At 44.2% G+C, this 21,653-nt stretch overlaps 2 protein-coding genes across 2 annotated transcripts; one reads left to right on the forward strand and one right to left on the reverse strand.

Annotated features, from left to right (window-relative positions):
* Nucleotides 1-2,713: 2,713 nt before the first annotated feature.
* LOC119453249 (BEN domain-containing protein 5-like) lies at nucleotides 2,714-7,062 on the reverse strand. Its single transcript, XM_049660424.1, has 12 exons — nucleotides 6,724-7,062; nucleotides 6,559-6,662; nucleotides 6,320-6,433; nucleotides 6,041-6,227; nucleotides 5,814-5,903; nucleotides 4,839-4,910; nucleotides 4,736-4,771; nucleotides 4,637-4,669; nucleotides 4,523-4,567; nucleotides 4,412-4,443; nucleotides 3,315-3,534; nucleotides 2,714-3,232 (listed from the first exon to the last, which is right to left on the reverse strand). Exons 1-12 carry the CDS (start codon nucleotides 6,923-6,925, stop codon nucleotides 3,102-3,104), a joined length of 1,266 nt encoding a protein of 421 aa, XP_049516381.1. The 5' UTR covers nucleotides 6,926-7,062; the 3' UTR covers nucleotides 2,714-3,101.
* Nucleotides 7,063-7,261: 199 nt separating this feature from the next.
* Nucleotides 7,262-10,873, forward strand: LOC119437304 (uncharacterized). The gene is made up of 3 exons (XM_037704363.2): nucleotides 7,262-8,448; nucleotides 9,040-9,157; nucleotides 9,519-10,873. The coding sequence occupies exons 1-3, from the start codon at nucleotides 7,390-7,392 to the stop codon at nucleotides 10,769-10,771; spliced, it is 2,430 nt and encodes an 809-aa protein (XP_037560291.1). The 5' UTR covers nucleotides 7,262-7,389; the 3' UTR covers nucleotides 10,772-10,873.
* The last annotated feature ends 10,780 nt before the right edge of the window (nucleotides 10,874-21,653 follow it).

Here is a 21,653-nt window from a genome sequence, read left to right on the forward strand (position 1 = left end):
AAAGGAACGAAAGCATTACAGTCAAAGGTTCTGGATGTATATCGACTCCCTACAACCAAAAGAGACCTTACCGAAAACAACTACTTTGCACACAACCTCAGGACTAGTCTTGACAACACGAGAAGAGATGGAAGCATACCTGACATCACACTTCACAACACTCCAAGACAACCCACAAGCGCATGCACCACAGGACACAAACACAGCCACTGATAAGATGAACATGAGGAAGCAAGAACATAGTATACTGAACCCAATATCCACAACAGAGCTGAAACGACACATCAGTGACCTTAAAAACCAAAAAGCAACAGGCCCCGATAATATCCCCAACGAATTTTTAAAAGCACTAAAGACAAAAGCACGAGAAACACTACGACAGTACTTCAACAACATCCTTGAATCGGGCCAAATCCCACCAGCATGGAAAGAGGCAAAAGTGACCCTCATACACAAGGGCAAAGGAAAACCACTTGAACAACTGAATGCCTACCGCCCAATACCTATAATAAGCAATGTCCAAAAACTATTCAGCGCAATCCTAAACCGAAGACTACAAAAGTTATGTGAATCAAATAACATATTCCCAGAATCTCAAAACGGCTTCAGACCAAACCGCAGGACAAGTGACCATATATTCACGCTGACCCAGGCTCTAGAAATGAAAAATAAGGAAAAATCTACGCTCTATCTGGCTTTCCTAGATATGGAAAAAGCCTATGACAGTGTTCCCCACTCGAGGCTTTGGCAAAAACTACAGGGCATCGGATTAGAAAGTAAAGGCATAGACCTCCTCAAGGACCTATACACGGGTTGCACAGCAGTGTACAGGCTAAACGAACTTAGGTCGAAGAAAGTCCAGCAAAAGATAGGACTAAAACAAGGATGTCCCTTGTCCCCAACACTATTTAATGTATACATAACACAACTCCTTCAAACATTAGACATCGAGGGACCAGGCCTCCGACTGTCCACGATAACAACTGACGGGCAGGAGGAATACACCAAGATCTCATGTCTGGCATTCGCCGATGATATTGTGCTGTTAGCAGAATCAGCAGCTGACCTCCAAGACCAGCTTGACCTTTGCTCCCGAGTTGCAGGAAACGACCAGCTAAGGTTCAACACTGAAAAAACGCAGTGGTTGGGAATAAACATAAACAACACTGGCAACGAATTCACCCTCCAAGGGAACCTCATCAAAAAAACATCTGAATACAAATACCTCGGTGTAACACTCGGCGACCAACCAAATTATCTAGATCAGCACCAAATCGCCTTAGTCAAAAAATCAAATCGCCTCAAAGGCACCATCTGGAACTTGGCCAGGCACTCGTACAACCCTTACACTGTTGGGCGCACACTGTGGAAGGCAATGGCTGTACCAGCGACAACGTACGCAGACGACGCGCTGGCCTACTCCAGCGAAACCATAAAATGCCTGGAGCGCCACCAAATTGAACTGGGCCGCTGGCTGCTGGGGGGAAGCGTGGCTACAGCTAATGCAGCAGTAAGCGGGGAAATGAGCTGGTCCTCATACGAGGCAAGGGAGGCGAGATCCAAACTACAATACGCCGGCAGACTAAAATTCATGGCAAACAAACTACAGTCGCAGAATATACCTACACCTAAGGTACAAAAACATCAAGACGGCTTGGATACGGAAATACACGTCCCTAAACACAAAATACAACCAAAATTCCAAACACCACGAAACAAAAACAGAGACAGAGTGGCGCAAGGCAGTCATCAAAGAAATCAATGACGCCGAAACATCAATATGGCGCACGGCAGTAACAAAGAAACAAAGCTTGGCACTCTATCACCAACACAAGCCGGAACCGTGCCCATCACCACACTATCGAGGAGACAGAGGCAGCGCCCTACTGTTTCAAGCCCGCACCGGCGCTCTCCTGACAAACCAACGCCGCCACGAACTATTCGACGTGGATCCGACGTGTCGCTTATGTGGTGCACAAGAAGAAACCCTCATCCACGTCTTACAGCAATGCCCGAGGCTTCCCCCAGACCCCCAACCGTGTACCCTGGCCGAGAGCCTGGCGCTGACCGGTAACACCGAGGAGGAGCGAGCTGCACGCGCCGAAGCCACGAAGACCCGGCTGGAGCAGTGGGAACGTCAGGGCAGGTGCGCCGAAAATTCTGGCAAAAAAACAACCAAACAGTCCTTGGACATTCGAGTTACAGCCACCCCATCACAGTAACAGTCACCGATGCCGGCCACGCCAAATGCGCGAGCCTCTGCCGGCTCCAGCTGATCGCGACCGACGAAGCGGCAACACGGTTTTGGATGGGACGCGGGGGACGCGCCCACCTGACCCCGGCCTGGCTGGTGGATCGGATTGTGCTGGCTTCGGTGATATCCGAGACGACTGGTGAACAGTGAATCTACATTTCCTGTGGCGTTGACAAACGCCTGCCCTGCGTCAAAAGGGATCAGGACCACTTACTTACTTACTTAGATAGGCGCGACGACGGCATATGGCCTCTGAGATGGGAGGATTTCGGAGGCTATGGTAGACAGCTTGTACTGCTTGTCTGGTTCGTTGCAGATCGACGGACATGTGAAGTAAAAATACAACACGCTCCTGGCTTCCATTGCGCTGCCTATCGCACTTTCCGGACGCACACACACATAGAATTAGGTGCCCTGTGTATGCAAAATTCAAAGCGTAATGGAATAGCGTCCCCCAAGTGAAAATTTGCAACTGGTATTTAACTGGCATGCAACTGGTTCCAGTTTAATTGGTTTAAGGAACACATTCCCACTTGGTAACTGGGACCAGTTGGGAACACATTCCCAGTTGGTGAGTGGGACCAGTTAGTAACTGGGACCAGTTGGTAACTGGGACCATTGGCAACTGGGACCAGTTCCTAACTGGTCCCAGTTGCCAGCTAGTCCCAGTCCCAAAACCAGTCCCTGTATGCCATGCACTCCAGCTAGCTCAAATAATCTTGAACTTGCGGATAATGGTCATACTAGCATATCAACCACTCCAAAGAATTCCATGTGATAGAATAAATTAATTTATTAAAATATCACACGCCTTCGCTGCTCTACCTTGAAGCAGCGCTGTTGTTCACTACTCATTCAAAGCTCTTTTTCGCTCGGCTTTGATGCAATCTTGGATTTTCTCCGACAATATGTTTGTCAGGTTTGCAGCTATGGCAGATGAATCTAGGTCATTCACCCGAGCCCAATGGGAGAGGGTTGCTGCAAAATAAAAGGTAGCATGTTACATGCATGTCTCAGAATAGTCATATCAATTTACATTAAATATACACAGCAGACCAACCTTCAACGATGTTGACCTTTTCAGGCGTCAAAGCAGGTTTTGCAGGCTCCCCGAGGCTCTTCTTTCGCGGAGCTATGCCGCCTTTAACACTGCGTGACGCCAACCCTTTCTGCGACCATATGGCTTGGGCAGTTTCTTTAACAACCAGGGTCGGCTTCTTATGGCTAAAAATTCTCTTTGCTTGAATTGATGTCAAGCAGATCCCTCTCTGAAGATGAAACTGTAAAAATCAATTAAGAGAGTGAAGCAACATCTTGATCCTACGATGCTGCCTTTGGCTGACACTATTTAAAAAGCGCAACTTAGCACTAAGTAATATAGAATTTAGGTATCTCTAAACTTGCTGCAAGTGCAGTTACACCAGGGCATGTTGGTAGTATGTCTAGCTACTAAAAAATTATAGATGCAAGTATTCCCAATACAAGCGGCCTGTACTCTCCACAAGCCAACATATGACATGTACTGTATAGTTGCATTTATTTTACAGCACATTTCAAAAATTTCCTAACATGTCAGTTTATCTTAGCTTGCTCTTCAGTTTTGCCCCATTGTCATTGGCAGCACGCCAAGACGCTGCACACCGATAACTGATGGGAGCAGCTCAGAGCTGTTATGCAGGCATTTGCTTTGACAAGGTTGCTTTCTAAGTGTTGCATTAGAAAACAGGCAGTGCGCACAAAAATAATAGGAACTTCTTATCACTGAGATTAAATAAGTACTGTGACAAAACTTGTGCTGTTAAGCTGGACATAAAGGAAAGTTTGGTGGAGTCACTAGTGGGAAGCATAACTACTAAATCCACTGAATGTATGCACTCTTCATCAAAATTGAAAATGTCTGTGAAATATTCTGTGCTCTCGCACCCTAGCTCACGTTGCACGCCAGTAATTTTCCTGCAAACTTTTTTATCCATCTGGGCTTCCAAAATTGCTTGTGTGAACACATAACATGCTACTAATTGTATTGGCATCTACAGACTGGACATTATAACATTTACTGTTTGCCCATTTGCACTCATTACTTTCAAAGAACATAACCTTGTGCTTGTTTCATAGGGTGCTAGAACTTCCCAGGTTTAGTGCAGAATATATACTTACAGAGCCGTCACTCAAGTAGGAAAAATCTTCCCCTGAAAAAGAGTTTAAAAACTTGTGAAGCGTACAGTGCTAGAACTTTCCTACGACTGAAACATGTGAGTCTAAGCCTACCTGTCACAGACAGGTCAACTTCATGACCTCCACGTGCTGTGGATACTGCATACAGAAAGAGCAAAATTGCATGTTTTACAACAAATGCTGCACATAAGCAACCCGGTAACTCACCAGTTATCAATGAAGCAGGTTCCTCTGCGGGGTCTGTAATTAAGTCAATCAATGTAGTTATTACATGTATTAAGAAAGGCAACACAAATGAAACCTTACCATCAATGGGAATCTCTGAGCCATGACTACCAGCAGCTGTAAGTATGAAAATGCCAGAATTTAGCTCTCACGACCATAGCAACACATACATCTCCTAACTTACTTTGTGCCAAGGGTGTTGCGCCTTGCATGGCCATTTCTCGTTCTTTTCGAACAGGCAAATCAGTTCCGAGGACTGTAATAAGAAAATGGTGTAGCCTCTTTCAATTTCATTCACATGCAACATTTCATTTCATGTACGCTTGCAAAATTGAATATAAGCTCTGTTTGCAAGACACATGGCTTTCATACAAATTTGAAATAATTCTCATTTCTTTTTTGCCACTATCATTTTAAACTGGTGAAAAAATATTAAAAGGTCAGCACAAGAAATCTTAAATGAAACTATCTCATGATATCATACCGGGTGCCTTTCTTTACTACAAATTATTGTTAAAAATTACCTGTAGCCGATAACACAATTCTACTCATGGAGCTGAATTAGTCAAAAAGGCGGACAACTTCTTGCATGAATAATCAAAATGCACAATCGGCCAATTAAGAAAAAGTCACCAATTCTCTAATTAATTACGGTTATGTGACATATTGCAATTTATGAATTGCAGCCAGTGAGTTCACAAGACGTATCACCTTGGAACGAATTTCAGGATGGCGCCAGTTTCAAGATATTCATTCCCAAAGTGTACAACAAAATACAGACGTCCCAGCTACTTTTGTTTTTCATTGCATAAAATGACATTTGTTAAGAAAGGAAGCGGAACAATAGTGCATTTTTAAGCAAGTTTCACAGTGCAAATCTCGAAACCTGTGTGATCCTTAGAATTCGTTCGAAGTAGATATGCTTTGCTAACTCGCCGGCTGCAATTAATTGCAAATTGCAATATGTGTTTTAAAGTAATTTTAAATTAGTGATTATTGTTAAGTAATCGATGATGCATTTTGAATTCTCGGCTGCCGCTTCAAGTAATCTAGCTCAAGGACTGCAATTCCACTATCTACCTCAAGTGATTGTTGATAATTCTGTAAAGGCTAAAACAAACAACACTCCATATATTTAAAGGCAAAAATCAATATGCACCAAGATTGGTCTTGGCCTTTGCTGTCTCCTTTGTGGCTTGACATACAGCTGTGGTTTCAGCAGGCTCTCTGCTGTGCTGCAGGTCTTCGACTGTTAAAATGTTTAACAAATGTTCAATAGATATCCCAAGTTCATGATATGGAATGAACAGATTGATATAAACATATAATGAAAGTTTCCGAGTTTATGTACTAACAAGGAAAACTATATATAAATATTGTACTTACACCTCAAAAATTTCGAATTAAGTAGCACCTGCTGCGATCTGACTTGTTCTTGCAAGAACATGTTGTCTTGTCGCAACTCTTTACATCTTTCTTTCCAAAAATTAGTTTTTTTCTTTTCTTCTTTTAACTCTGAGATGGAGACGAGTGAGTCATCCGAGCTTGACGATGAACTCAGCCGCCTTTTCCGCTGCATAAAAAATAATTTTGGTGTTTCATTGACGCTTCAAAGCGGAAAAAAAAGATTGAGTCAACAATAGGTATGCCCTAGTATATGCTCACTGTTTGTTCTGAGTTCTTTTGGAGAGCCTGGTTCATCTGTTTTTTTAGAATCTGTTCATACCGGTCTTTCTTTGCTGCAGCCCGGTTGATAACTGTTTTTTTGTTTCTTGCTCCCTGCAAATTTTAGAACAAGACACGTGCTCCAAATATTTAGACAATACATATTCCATAAATCAGCACGAAAAAAATAAATAAAAAAAGATGAGACAAAAGATTTGCGATCGAACAAGTGCACGTACCGTGGCCTTTTTAGGCACAGATTCTTCATCATCAAAGTCCTCATCGATGATCATCTTAGGGATCGGGATTCTCTTCGGCGCTTCCCGTGTTTCTTTCTCTGTAGCTGAAAGTGTAGGTGCGGATATAAGACTACCTCATTGATCAGGGTAGACGAGTGCACTTACCGCCAAGTCGAAGTATTTGTGCTCGATAATCTCCGGTGTTGTCGCTATCCACGTTGTCCTCCCAGTGTACAAAATAAACTGCCTTGCCGTCGAAGTCTGTTTCATGCTCCGGATGAAAATCGCGGATATCATCCACTCGCACAACGTACCGGCGAGTGTCATGGGCATGGTCGTGATCTAAAAACCGAACTAGCGCGTACATAGCTACCCAAACCAAACCAAAGCAACGTGCCAAAATGCGTGCTGCACGCGGACGACCAGCTGACAAGACAAGGACGGCGTGGATTGTGGATTGTGCTCAGCTCAGCCACGCATAGCCAGCCGACCAAGCAATGAAGTCGAAGCTGCCTGTCTTGGTCTGAATTTATTTACGCGCACAAACTGATTATGCATTGATAACATATGTTAAAAACGGTGATCTATACGAATAAAAATTTTTAACACAGCTTTGGTGCTGGGTAATCAAAAAAAAAATATATATATAATGCTGGTTATTCGCTTTTGTTTTTTAGCCGCTTTAAAGCCGACCGAATCCAGATCTCAAGACGTTTGCACTTTTGTGGCCCCAGATATTTTAGCTCAAGTGCACGCATTAGATTGATTTGTCTTTTTTTTATTTTAATTGTGCTTGTATTGCAGTCCGGAAGTGTAGCCTGTGCCCCCGTCATGTCCGGGACACCTAAACGGCGTAAGCTCTATTTAGAGCCATTCTTTGATGGGGACGAGCTGCCGAGATCAACGCGGTACAGGGCGTCTCGCCTCGCGGCTAACACTAGCGAAGCGCAAAGCGTAATGTCGGACAGTGTTCGTGCTGCAGACGAATCCGCTGGGAATTCACCAGTTCGCGTGTACGACTGGTCAAACGGGGAAGTCGACGAGTGCGAAGAGTTTGGGCAAAACGTCGATGAGGAACGCCTTGCACAGAACGCAAATGAAGATCGTGAAGGTGAAGATGACGGCTGCAGCTCTGATTTCTCAGCAGGAGACATCGTGACCCTAGTCATGGACTTTGCGGTCAACTTTGGTCTAGCGTGGACACAAGTAGAGCACTTGATGAAGCTAGTGAGTTTTTTACTGAAAAGAAACGATCTCCCAGACACAAAGTTTCTTTTCAAGAAGTTTGCGGGAGTCTCGACTGAGAGCATGGTATTTCATTTCTACTGTCCTGAATGCATGTGCCTTCTTGGCGAATGTGACGGAGACCTCAAGAAAAGGAAAGAAGTGGAGGCAACATGTGAGCAATGCAAACAGCTGTATACTGGAGATACCCTTACGGCGCAAGGAAGTTTCTTTGTCAGTCTTCCCATGGGGCAGCAGCTTGCTTCAATTCTCTCATCTGCAGAAATTTCCAGGTCGCTGAAAAACTCTTTAGATGCACTGTCACATCGTTCAGAGGCCACCTCCATGACAGACATTACAGACGGAAGTTTGTATCGGCAGCAACGCAAGGATTTCGGTCTTGGTGCTATGGACTTGACCATGACGATAAACTCTGATGGGAGTCCGATTTTCAACTCGTCGAAGTTCTCAATATGGCCCGTTCAGACGCTAATTAATGAGTTACCTCCAGGATTGCGGTCCAAAAATGTTACTGTTGCCATGCTGTGGTACGGCCAGTGCCATCCAGACATGACATTGGTGCTGGAGGCATTTTCCAAGCAAATGGACTCGCTTGCCGAGAGTGGAATCAAATGGACGTGTGATGGAGAGACCTTTCACTCAAAAGTGAGTAACCCTTCTATTTGTTTTTGTAAATTCCTTCTAGAAAACGTAAAAGTACGTTATCTGACCCTGCACACAATTTCACAACCCAAAAAAGAAGAAAAAAAAAACACACACACGTTGAAAGAGTAAAGGAAAATAAAAATAACCTTGTTACGCTAGATTTTTTTTTGGAAACATCATTCGTGTAATCTTATTTTTAGTGCTATATAACATGTGAAAAACTAACCAAGCATAAAATCTCTTTTTACCTTTAAGGTGAGTTACCTGATTGAATCGTAATTCTTTTTTTTAAATTAGGTTATTCCAACAAATAATGGTATTGCTTTCAAAGGACCAATTGTCAACACATGAGCTTTTACACATAAGTGTAATACCAGTGTCACTTGTACAAGATCGCAGTTGAGCCCAATTCGGATTGAAATTCTGGACCGCAGTTGGCCCCTTCCGCAGCTTGCACAAAAGAGCCAATCTGGACCGAAAAATTCTATCCCAACCGGGCTCGATTGCAATCGAAAGTGCACCGTTTGACAACCGTATAACAATGTCCCATTTTTACATAGAGGCCTTATTTTCCTTTTTCTGTCTTTACAGGTCTACTGTTTCACTGGTACGGCTGATGCTCCAGCCAGAGCTCTGATGCAGAATACTGTCCAGTATAATGGATACTTTGGGTGTGGCTGGTGTTTGCACCCTGGCAAGTGCATTGAAGGTAAGCAAACTCACTTGTATACAAAACATCTAGCTGACTACATTTTAGTCTATGTATGGGCTTTACCATCATTATTTTGCCACTGTAATTTGTGTTTGAAGCATTCTTTCTGCAAATTAATTTTGCCTCAATATAGGTCAGCGTGCATTTATGGCATGCCAGCCCCCTTTTTTCTGCAAACTTTTTTAAAGCTTAATGTAAACTTCATATTAGCATGCATTGATGCAGCTTTTGGGAGGGCCACATGTGTGCAGGAATATTAATACAAGTTGTAATATCTATTATTTATGGCAGCAAAGGTTTCTTTTCCTACCCTGTCGAGTTTTGTACTTAATTTGTTTCTTTCATACTTATTTGGCAGGAACGGTCAAGTATCCTGTCAGCGCCACAGCTCTGCCCGACAGGACTAAAGAAGGAATGATTAAAGACATGGCTGAAGCGCACAGAAGCGGAGTGCATGTTCGGGGAGTGAAGGGGCCGTCCCCGTTGATTAATTTGGCGGGATTCGATATTGTGTGGGGCTTCACCCCCAACTACATGCACTGTGTTTTGCTTGGTGTGACACGCCAGTTTATGGAATTGTGGTTGTCTGGTGTTGGGGCTCCATATTACATAGGATCACCACATTACATTAGGAGAATTGATGAAAGGCTATGTGCCATAAAGCCACCTCAGTGCATCACACGCCTGCCGACATCAGTTCAGTTGAGAAAGTTTTGGAAGGCGAGTGAGTGGCAGCAGTGGCTTTTATATTTCAGCCTTGTGTGTCTTGATGGAATGTTGCCAGGCAAGTATATGAAGCACTTCAGCCTGCTTGTGAAAGCAATGCACCTCCTACTTGCAGATACTGTCTCAGCTGAAGACATAAATCAGAGCACAGAATGCCTTGTGCAATTTGTTGTTAAAGTTCAATTTCTTTATTCTAAGAAGGAAATGACATCCAATGTGCATTTGTTACTGCACCTTGCAAAAAGTGCTTCAATGCAAGGGCCACTTTGGGCACACTCTTGTTTTGTGTTTGAAGCGGGAATAGGGAAGATTAAGAAGCTAATTACTTCTGCAAAAGGGGTGCCTCATCAAGTCATGAGCAGAGTGTTAATGGCTAACAAAGTTGGTGCACACAAGGCAGCTGCAAGTCGCCAAGTTCAAAATTTTTTGTGCTGCGATTTGCGCAGGGAAGAGACGCTAGCACTTTTGGGCAAACCAAAGCCTGCCAGTGTATCTCTTTGTAGATTGATTGAGGCGCAAGTCCCCCAGCAGATCACTGGCCCTGTTGAGGAACATGACAGAGTTCGCATCTCTGGGCGCGTGTTCCACAGCGAACAATATCAGAGGCCTGACAGAACTGACTGCACAGCTGTACGTTTGCCAGACAATATGCATGCAAAGATAAAGCATATTGTCTCAGTGAGCTGCAGCGACAGAAAGAGAATTTACTTTGTGTCAAAGAGCTATGTTAGTTCTCTCTGTTTTGGCACAACACATATTTCAAGTGTTCAAAAGTGGGGGGCAGAGAAGGTCATAGAGGTTGACAGTAGAGCAGCTGCATGCCTTTGGATTGAATGTGATAGAAGGCAGTATTTTTGCAATCTCGTCAATCGTTTTCAGCAGTAAATTTTGTGCTTAACTTTTGTTTACATTTTGCCTTTATATAATAATTTTAAATGCGCCTTGCAGTACTTTTTCTTCATAAATGTGAACACTAGAGTGAGAGAGATGAATGGTTCCGAAAAATCCTTTAGCACAATGCTAAAGACCATGCGGGTGTCCGACTTCACACTGTAGCACCTTTCAACATTGATGTCATCAACTTGATGCGTTCTGTGGCTCTGAGGCTTCCTGTGATGCTTCCTGAGCACTGTTCACATTACCAATCGAGATGTTTGTACACAGAGTGTTATGGGAGAAGACAGTATTTTATTGCCAGGCTGTTTGCCAGATGCAGTTGCCTCTGGTATACGCTGAGTGTCTGTCATGGGTCCAATTTTGTCTTTATATTAATGACATTGAGAACATTACTTCAAAAACCAGGGGCATTCTGATGAGATTTTACTTTGCAACTTTATTTCAGCCTTATATTATTATTTTAGCTTACAAGGTTTCGACATAGAAAACTGAATAATTATTGATGCATTTACTGCCTACAACACCAATGTGTCATTTACCATAAATGTTAAATAAATTTTTCTCATTATAATTAACCCAGAATAAGCTTGCAAAATCAGTAACCTTAAAACAAGGCTACATGCTTAGGAAATGCATTGCAATTTGTGCACTTCTCTTTCACCTCAAGTACGCCACTGCAGCATGGAACTTGAACACTAATAAACTTGCTAACTGGAAGTTATTCAGAACCAATGAGAGTGCTTTGTTACTACCTTGTTGCCACTCTGACATCAGTATCACAGCAGCAAAAAAAATGTCCCTTCATGAGAACCATTTCAAAGGCGACATACATTTTCCAGGCTAACCTTTTGATCAAATCTTGTGTGAAAATACAGGATTTCTGGTTGTGCTACATTATGCCCTCCTGGAACTTGCATTCTATATTATTGTTTATTCACTTTTTATTCCTTTGTACAATAGACTACTTTATTCTGAAAGATCATGTTTGCTTTGTTGGTATTTTGTATTAATGTTACCTTGTACTGTTTGCTATTTCATGTATTGTTGTTTTTTTTCTTGCTGTGGCTGCGTGACAATATTTTATTTCTACCACCTCACAGGACGTCCTTTTACAGCCTTGTGCTCTGGGACCTCTTCCTGCGTCTTCATTTCTATAACAAATATTTGTAGCTCAATGAAACATGATTCTGGTTATGAAAAGCAAACATATCTAAGCTATCCACATGCATTTTATACTAATGACAGTGCTGTACTTATTAAAGATAGTGCTTTTTTTCTCTCAGGATAAAGGGAACAAACTTCCCAAAGCAATGTTTGTGCCCCTAATGATATTTTTCCTGAAGCATTGAGAAACCTCATACTGCAACCAGTGGCATGAATATCTGTGGTAGAACACCCTTAAAAACACATTTTGAGCATTTTCTTTATCTTTGCTTCCTAGTTCCTTTTTTTGTCTGTTTGTTCTTGGTTTATAATGCTTGCGCTGAACAGTGTTCTGAAAGTCTGTTTCTTATGTCTGAATAGTATTTAAGTACTGTCTCTTATGCATTGTATATATTTTTGTATGGATTTAATTATGTAACCCCTGCTCATGTGCCTTTGGATAAATGTAGTTAGATGAATAAACATTTTGTGCTGTTCATCTAACACCCCGTCACATGCTTCTTTCTTTCTTTAAAACATGAAATAGAGAGCCTGGAGCACCTGATCTCAATGTGTACACTGCTTCCATATAAATGTCACAAAATTATGCAATCAAACAGTTTCTCGAAATAGGTAAACGAGTTGCTGTTTATGAATTGTACATATTGTTCTAGTCAAAGATGTGTTGGCACACATACAAGAACAGGCATAAATATTTGTGTGTCTTGACACGGGGCTGGCCCCTTCTGAAATTTGACAGGTACCTAGTCTTCGATTAAACTAAAAATATTTGTGCGCCTGTACTACTATTCTGCTTGCTCCCGCAGAAGAAAAACTGCATGCAAATATGCAGCCTTGACAGTGTGGGTTGGTTAGCAAATATTTGATACATTATTTTGCACCCTTTTGTTTCACAATAAAATAATGGGCACTTTTTCTCAATTTGAATATGCTAAAATCATTCTATATGGCAACTTCCTTAGAGCATGTATCAGTTCCACCTAAATGTATCTGAAGTACTACTTTCATTATCGGAACAAGGAACTATCCATGTCGAAATCCTTTAATTTGCTCTTAAATTGTTTTCCAGCTGAATAGCTTCATAAAAACATTCTCCAATATATTTCTACCTAGTTTACCGCTGGAAGGCACTGTTCCGGTTGACTTCAACTGTGTGCACCTGTAGCCCTCCCTATATAAAATGAATTTACAGGTGGCTGCTTCATGTAAACTGGAAATACGACATGCCCAGTTGGGAGCCAACTGGGACCATTTACTGCCAATCTGGTCTGACATAGTAAAACTCTGAAAATTTCATGACCAGTTGGATGTCTAACTGGTACCAGTTGGTTTCTACTCAGCCTCCAACTGGAACCAGTTGTTGGCCAACTGGTCTGTACCTGGAATTATGATGCCCAGTAGGCTCCCAGCTGGAACCAGTTGGTTCCCACTTAGTCTCCAACTGGAACCAGTTGGTTACCACTTTGCCTCCAACTGGGACCACTTGCTTCCCAGTAGGTATCCAGTAGAGACCAGTTGGATTTCAACTGGGACCAGTTCATTACCAGATGGAACCACTTGATACCAGTTGTAACCACTTGAGTTCCCAGTTCAGGATTTTCACTAGGGCCCGCACGTAAACTACGCTATCACGCTATAATAAAACTCTCTTTCTGCAAAGTTCGTTTGCGGAACGGTAACGCTATTTCCCGTAACCCCGCTATTACGCTAACGCTAAACTAAAACTGTCTATTACTGAACACACCATGCTTAACTAAGCGTTTGTGATTTTGAAAGCTCTTACGGATAGCGGCAAGCGATAAAATCGCATGCAGTCATCGCGACGACTGGCTTTTTCTATTGACATCGAGAGACGCAGCACGCACACCTAGTCCGTTGGCAATCGCGGCGGCTTAACAGGCTTAACTTCGCGATCACTGCCTGGCGATAGCATGTCATATACGCAGAATGTGCCACGTAAGTTAGAAATCACTTACCGTGAAGTATTTATTGTTCAATCCAACGAACGATGAACGACTGTCCTCTTTTCGCCGCGGTGAAACGTGGCTGACAACAGTTTTCTTGGATGGCCTTGGCGCCCGCCGCCTGCCCGGGGCCGCAACACTACATTTGCTAGTAGGTACAGCGTTTGACCGCTGGCGCCACGCTGCGCCGCTCGCGCGTACCGCGTTTCTAGGTGGTTTCTTCCGCCGAGGGCGCTCGAACGCAATCATATGGTTCGCATGAATGCAACCTATCGGAGCGTGGCTGTATGGCTGAGTGGCTACGGCGCTCGCTTTGGGATCATGCGTGCGTTGCTTCGAATCCTGCCTGGGCTAGAATTTTTTTCTTAATATCACGTTTTTTTTTTCTTTTTATCCTCTCTGTTTGCCAGCGTGGTCGTTTGAACCCCGGTGCCACGGCGGCAGCCGTGGTACCGGGCGCCGACGCGAAGCGGCGGTCGTTGGGGTGTTGCGGAGCGCAGCGCAGCAACACCCCAAATAAAAAAATACTGCTCCAGTCAGGTAGACTGCTCCCTCCCTGATAGTGAGATTATATTTGGATCATCAAAACAGTGATGCGTTTATAATACCACCGATCCCAACAGCAGGCTAGTCACCACCAGCCCAGCGTTTTCTCCGTCAACGCCTTCTCCGTTCCAACGGCGGCGGCTACAAACATGGTACGCGCGAGCGGCGCAGCTTGGCGCCAGCGGTCAAACGCTGTACCTACTAGCAATTGTAAATACGCGCCCGGGCCTGCCCGCTGAACGGATCGTCGTTCTCCGGCGCTGTGCTGTTCCGCGATGTTGTGCGGGCGCGCGCTGGGGTGACTCCGAAACAAAAAGGAGTGCGCTGATCTCCGCACCAATTTGCGCGCTGGATGCCTGTTCTCTTACAAGAAAAACGATGCGCTCTTTGCTCTGCCTGCGTGAGTGATACATCGCCATGTTCCCGACCAGCCTCACGCAGTTTAGGCAGCAGTATATGCTACGTTTTGCTCTCGGTTGCTGCAAGAGTGGAACGGGCATTCTACTCTCTCTCAGATGTACGGAGTAGAAATAACATTTCATTCTCTCGCTGCGGATAGAGTGAACAATGCATTTCACTCTCGCCGACATTTTGCAAGAGTAAAACAATGCGTTGAAGAGTAAATCGGCCCCTTCACTCCTGCGATACTCTCTCTAGTTTTTAGAGTGCGCAGGTTAGTGTCTGGCTTCCTGTTTAGTCCACACTGCTCTGATCTTCAGGGTCCATTCGAACGCGTCTGGACGACTGCTGGGTTTCGTGTGGACTGCAAAACACTGCGACAAACCGCAGTCAACGGTTGCGTACAGACAACTATAAAACAAGGCGTTACTGCGTTTGTGTAATTTCGTGCAAGAATATAGCTATCCGCACAGTCAAAAGGGAAATGCAAGAAACAAAAGTGATCTTCGGTTTCACATATGCATGGGCAGCTCATGCACCTTTATTCCAAGCTGCGACACAAAACAGGCATTTATGACCCCAAAATATAGCGTTATTTAGGACAGGGGACTAGTACCTGCCCGTAAAATTGTACGAAGCATTGAATATTTAACAGCGCCTATACTCCTTCTCCTTTCTGGGGTTTTACGTGTCAAAACCAGTTCTGATTAAGAGGCACGCCGTAGTGGAGGGCTCCGGATTATTTTTGACCATCTGGGGTTCTTTAACGTGCACTGCAACGCAAGCACACGGACGTTTTTGCATTTTGCCTCCATCGAAATGCTGCTGCCGCGGTCGGGATTCGATCCCGCGACCTCGTGCTTAGCAGCGTAAGGCCTTAAGCCCGTTTCACATGGTGCGATTTTGTCGGCGAATTCGCACTTGCGAATTCGTAGCTGCGGGAAATAGGCCGCCGGACCCTTCGTGCGTGCGATTTTTCGATGTTCGGCGTGCTGAACTTCTCTGCGAAAACGCAGGTGTGGTGGTAGCCACTGTAGCGGTGAAAACAGACGACCAATAGGAAGCGGCTCGCTCATACGTCATCACCAGTTAGAATGCTTAACGAGTATGCGAAAAACGCAGCTGCCGTAGATCCATGTGAAACAGGATTGCGAATTTCGCATCTGCGGAAATCGTAGCTGCGAAAAACGCACTGCAAAATCGCACCATGTGAAACAGGCCTTAGCTGACTGAGCCACCGCGGCGGCTAGCGCCTATACTCCATGCGTACTGGAAGTAGTGTGGCACAAACGCCACCAGCGCAGTTTCCAGTACGAGCCAGCGAACTCCAGTGAGAACCAGCGCCTTTATAGCACCTACCATTGTGCCCCATCGTCGTAGAAGTGAAACCAGCGTCTTGTCCAGTGTGACTCAGCTCTTATCCAGCGATCTCTACGTGTCCCAGTGACTCCCAGCGAGCGCCAGCGCCCCCAGTGCGATCCATTGTCAAAACATCACCAGCCCTTCCCTTGTCGAGAAAATTGGGGTAAGCGAAGCTTGTGGCAAGACGGCTTCGTTTGCCCTAAACTCAGGGTCGGCGGCTCTTCGCTGATATTTGGTCTCAACATCGCGCTCCCGCAACTCGGGGTCCGCGGCTCTTCGCTAGCGTTTCGCCTGGGCTTCGGAAGCCCTCACGCTAGAATTCGGCACGTCGACGAGTCCTTTCGCGAGCGAGTTCGCGGCGCCGTTGCTCAAACGCAGCCTGCTCCTCGGCGGAACGCACCGCGCGCGACTTTCCCATCCGAACGCCGAGACTGATCAAAGGCGAGGGAAGCCCGGTGGAGCGCGAGCCAACCCCCTTTCCATCCCTTTCCCTCCCCGTCACACACCAAACGAGTGGAGCTGAAATGTGCGGTCTCGGTATGAGCGACACGTTATTTCTTTCTTTCCTTCTGTCTTTCTTTCCTTCTCTCATTCTTTCTTTCTCTCCTTCTATCTTTCTTTCTTCCTTTCTTTCTTTCTTGTCCCTGGCTCACACACGCATATCCCTGGCTCATACCCGCATATCCAATGCGGGTATGCGCCATACGTGATTTTATTATCGTTAATCGTGACGTAAGTGACGAGCATGTGATGTTATTGATGTCATGACCTATCAGTTATGTGAGTCATACATCCTTACCCTTCCTTCCATGCCAATTTTGTTATATACCAAGTGAACGAGACGCGAGTTTTCGACTTTGATAGGATTTTACCGTGACACCACCACCACCGCCGCCGATACGTGTGAGGCAATACAAGCTTCGCTTGAAAATGGCGGCAGATCCCACGCCCTGTGGTAATCGACGTCATATGAAGCAGTGTGCGGGGAGCCTACCAAGTTAATGAAACGACCATGAGAGCACCAAGATGTAGGCGACTGTTTCATGACCTACATGACACGCATGTCATAACCTATCATTTATGTTCGTCATACACTCTTGTCGTACTGTGCCAATAGACCGATCTCACTGACCGATCTGCGCATGCGCCAGTTTTCCGTATGTAGCAGTACTACCATCTTGGTTGTAGTCAACTGGTCAACCACACCACCGATGTCCGCGCTCGGTGAGTACTGCGCACGAGCTCCCCAGACATCTCTGCGACTCCACCACCGAGAAACATTTGTCATGTATTTTAAGAAATTACATCGGCTCTTCATTGCAGCATGCGAGGCGAACGTTGAAAAATGCCTGCTGCTCTTTCATTTCGGTTGTTACCCGCTGATTACGCGTTGAGTATCGTATTTGCTCGAGCTTTGTATGTAGTACACGCTGATGTACGCGGTCGTTTTGCGTTACTATTTTCGCACACGTGTATCTCGGTGACTGCAACGTTATGTTTGCTTAGCGACGGACATAATAGGATTTGTATACCTGTTGGAGACAGGTTTGAAATGCGGCGCCGAAACTTTCGGGCTCTATTGATGCTTACCTACAGGGGTTTCGCGCACGACTTGCAGACTTCGGTAACAGCGATATCTAGAAGTTCTTAGGTAAGCTGGCGGCGTTTTTAACGTAAAAACACCGATAGCCAATCACCGCCAAGTCATCGATAGCCAAGCAATAGCTAATCGAAAATCGATCAATAATTCATAAATTCCAGAAAATTCTGGGGATGACTTGGTAGTGCTTAGCCTAGCCCAAATACGTAGCCAATACCTTGCGATAGCCAATCGATAGCCAATCAATATCTGATCGATAATCTATCAATAATCAATACATTTCGGGAAATGGTGGGGATGACTTGGTATAGTTCATCATCATCATCATCATCATCAGCCGATATTTTATGTCCACTGCAAGACGAAGGCCTCTCCCTGCGATCTCCAATTACCCCTGTCTTGTGCTAGCGTATTCCAACTTGCGCCTGCAAATTATCTAACTTCATCATCCCATCTGGTTTTCTGCCGACCTCGACTGCGCTTTCCTTCTCTTGGTATCCATTCTGTAACCCTAATGGTCCACCGGTTGGTAGTTCTTAGCCTAGCCCAAATACGTGGCCAATACCTGCGATAGCCAATCGATAGCCAATCAATAGCTAATCGATACTCGATCAATAATCAATATATTTCGGAAAATGCTGGCGATGACTTGGTAGTTCTTAGCCTAGCCCAAATACGTGGTCAATACCTTGCGATAGCCAATCGATAGCCAATCAATAGCTAATGAATAATCGATCAATAATGAATAAATTTCGGGAAATGGTGGGGATGACGTTTTTATAATAATAATAATACCTTTATCCTTGAAAACAAGTGGTACAAGGTTCCAAGGCATTAGGAAAAAAGTTGCTACAAACAGCAACTTGACTAGTCCTAATAACCAGAAGGCAGCAGACAGCAAGAAGCGAACAGATGAAACAGATGGGAGAAAAAAAAGTAGAAAAGGAAAAACAAAAGAGAGAAAGGAAAGAGATTGAGAGCATATAGCACATTGATCACATTTAAACAAATTTGCTTCACACATCAAACAATTTGGGAAAAACGAACAATATGGATACATAGATACATACAACTCTTGAACAAAAAAGATTACATATATAGTCAAACCCAAGTCTTGGGGCAGTATAAATTATACCGTTCTCTGCCATAACAATTAGGTACATCAATGGACGCAGATCAGAGATTATTCAGCAAAGTGGGGAGCGTGTAACAAATCATCTGGTTACCATAAGTTGAACGCACATGCGGCACATGCCAGTATTCCGGGGACCTGGTGTTATAACATGGGATGTTGCGTTCTAGTCTGGCCAGAGATGAAACAAGGCTTAAGTTCGGTTTGGTTTCGTTTAGGTATCCAAGAGCAAGGCGGTAGTTAAACATATCACTGACTTTAATTACGCGAAGTTTTTTAAATAGGGGTTCAGATGGGAAGTCAAAGGGTGTATCACTAATTACGCGAACAATTTTCTTTTGTATTACAAGCAAACGGTTAGTGTTTGTAACAGATGTGGTGCCCCAAATAAGGCAGAAATAGTGAAGGTGGCTCGCAAATAAAGCATTATAAATTAACATTTTAATCTTCCGAGGCATGTAGCGAAGAGAGAAAACCTGTCCAGTAATTTGGGAGAGTTTTCCTGCAAGAAAATCAATGTGATCGCTCCAGCTCATATTTTCATGAAAAAAGACCCCGAGTGTTTTCACAGAAGGGACAAGTTCAATTTTAGAAGGCTCTAACACCACTTCCCTGCAAAGACAGATATTCTTATTCTTTGCTTGAAATAAAACTGCCTTTGTTTTATCAGCGTTAATCTTGAGACAATTTTCTAGAGACCAGGTATATATTTTTTTCTAAACAAGAGTTAGCTACTGATACTAACTCCGGAGCATTATTGTACGAAAACAGGACAGTAGTGTCGTCGGCATAGATACGTCGGCACTTGGTAGTTCTTAGCCTAGCTCAAATACGTGGCCAATACCTTGTGATAGCCAATCGATAGCCAATCAATAGCTAATGGACAATCGATCAATAATCAATATATTTCGGGGAAAGCTGGCGATGATTTTGTAGTGCTTTGTCTAGCCCAAATACGTGGGCAATACCTTGCGATGGCCAATCGATAGCCAATCAATAGCTAATCGACAAATAATCTATAAATTCCGTGAAATCTAAGTACACGGGTGTTTTCGCATTTTGCCCCCATCGAAATGCGGCCGCTATTCGTCCCCGTGTTTCTTCTCTCGCTGTATATTACCATTAACACCTATTAATCCGTTGGATCCACGTGTCTCGAAGCTTTCGCTCTTTAGAAAACACGTAGAATCCGAAGCCTTTGTCCCTTGTGTGGTTGTTGTAGCACCCAGGAACGCAGCAAGTCAATCCTCCCATCGCACAATGGCTCTACACGAACCATAAAAATTGCCAAAAATCGTTCGGAAAGAGGACGCACAGGCACTCCGGGCCGCTGGAGCGGCCGGATGACTACAAGTACCTGCATGCACCGCGGCAGCGGTGGCGTCGTGAAGCTGGCCGGTGGGATCGGTCTATTTTGCTACAGACCAAGTTAACAAAACGACCTTGACAGCACCAAGACGTAGGCCAGTAGACGGCTGTTTCATGACCTACATCACACACGTGTCATGATATTCATGTCATGACCTGTCATTTCGTCATACACTCTTGTCATACTATGCCAATTTTGGTACCTACCAGGTTAACGAAGCGATCTTGACAGCACCAAGACATAGGCGACTGTTTCATGACCTACATGACACACATGTCATGATATTAGTCATGATGTATCATTTATGTTCGTCTTAGACTCTTGTCATACTATGCCAATTTTGGTACATAGCAAGTTAACGAAACGACCATAAGAGCACTATGACGTAGGCGGCAAGACAGACAGACAGACAGACAGACAGACAGACTGCTATAGATAGATAGATAGATAGATAGATAGATAGATAGATAGATAGATAGATAGATAGATAGATAGATAGATAGAAGGCACTCGAAGACGCTGGTTTTTGCAATACGGAGCTCCTCCTCCGATTTCCTCAGTGCGCTCCCATCTCTCTCGCCGCTTTTTTTCATCCTCCGCTGCGCTCCGCGTTGGCTCTTTCATTCGCTGCGCTCGTTCGCTTAGTTACGTCGAGAACGCCGACTAGGGATGGTGGATTCATTTTTTTAATCGATTAATGATTAATTGTTCATCGGTTTAGCGTATAATCGACTAATCGCTTCCAATGCGGGGTTTTTCGTCGATTAATCAATTAATCGACTTTTTTTTCTGGCGCTTTAAAAAGGTTGAAACACCGTTATCTACTCAGGTAAGTACCTGTTTTAACGTTTGAAAGGTGGAACCAGGATAAGAAATACAAGCATATAAACTTTGGTAAAGAATAATGTTTAATTTGTTAGCGGTCAACTATAATTGCCACTAGTTACTAGTGAAGGAATACGCAATATACAGGGTGTTCATATTGACACGTGTACTTGTTTATCTTTCCCCGGTGACCGCTTTTCACCGGCTAACAAATGTTAAACGTTATCGCTCGGCGTAGGAAGCGCCTGCATGTATCGGATGTTTCTCGAACGTTATCGATGCTTCTATCTGTTGTCTATTGTCACGGACGCTTATGTAATCTGATTGTATGAGCGACGCGAATTGCGTAGTACTTTCTGGAAGACACGCGGGCACCAAGGATTACTCAGGAACCTTCGATGACTCATGTATAAATGTGTTGTAAAAGCCGACGGGGTTCGCCGCTGATCAGATTTCGACGATCGCCGACTGTGTTCGCCGCTATCGTTGTGCTTCGAGTGGAACTTGCT

This window comes from Dermacentor silvarum, chromosome 1, assembly GCF_013339745.2.
Source record: "Dermacentor silvarum isolate Dsil-2018 chromosome 1, BIME_Dsil_1.4, whole genome shotgun sequence".
Taxonomy (NCBI): Eukaryota; Metazoa; Arthropoda; class Arachnida; order Ixodida; family Ixodidae; genus Dermacentor; species Dermacentor silvarum.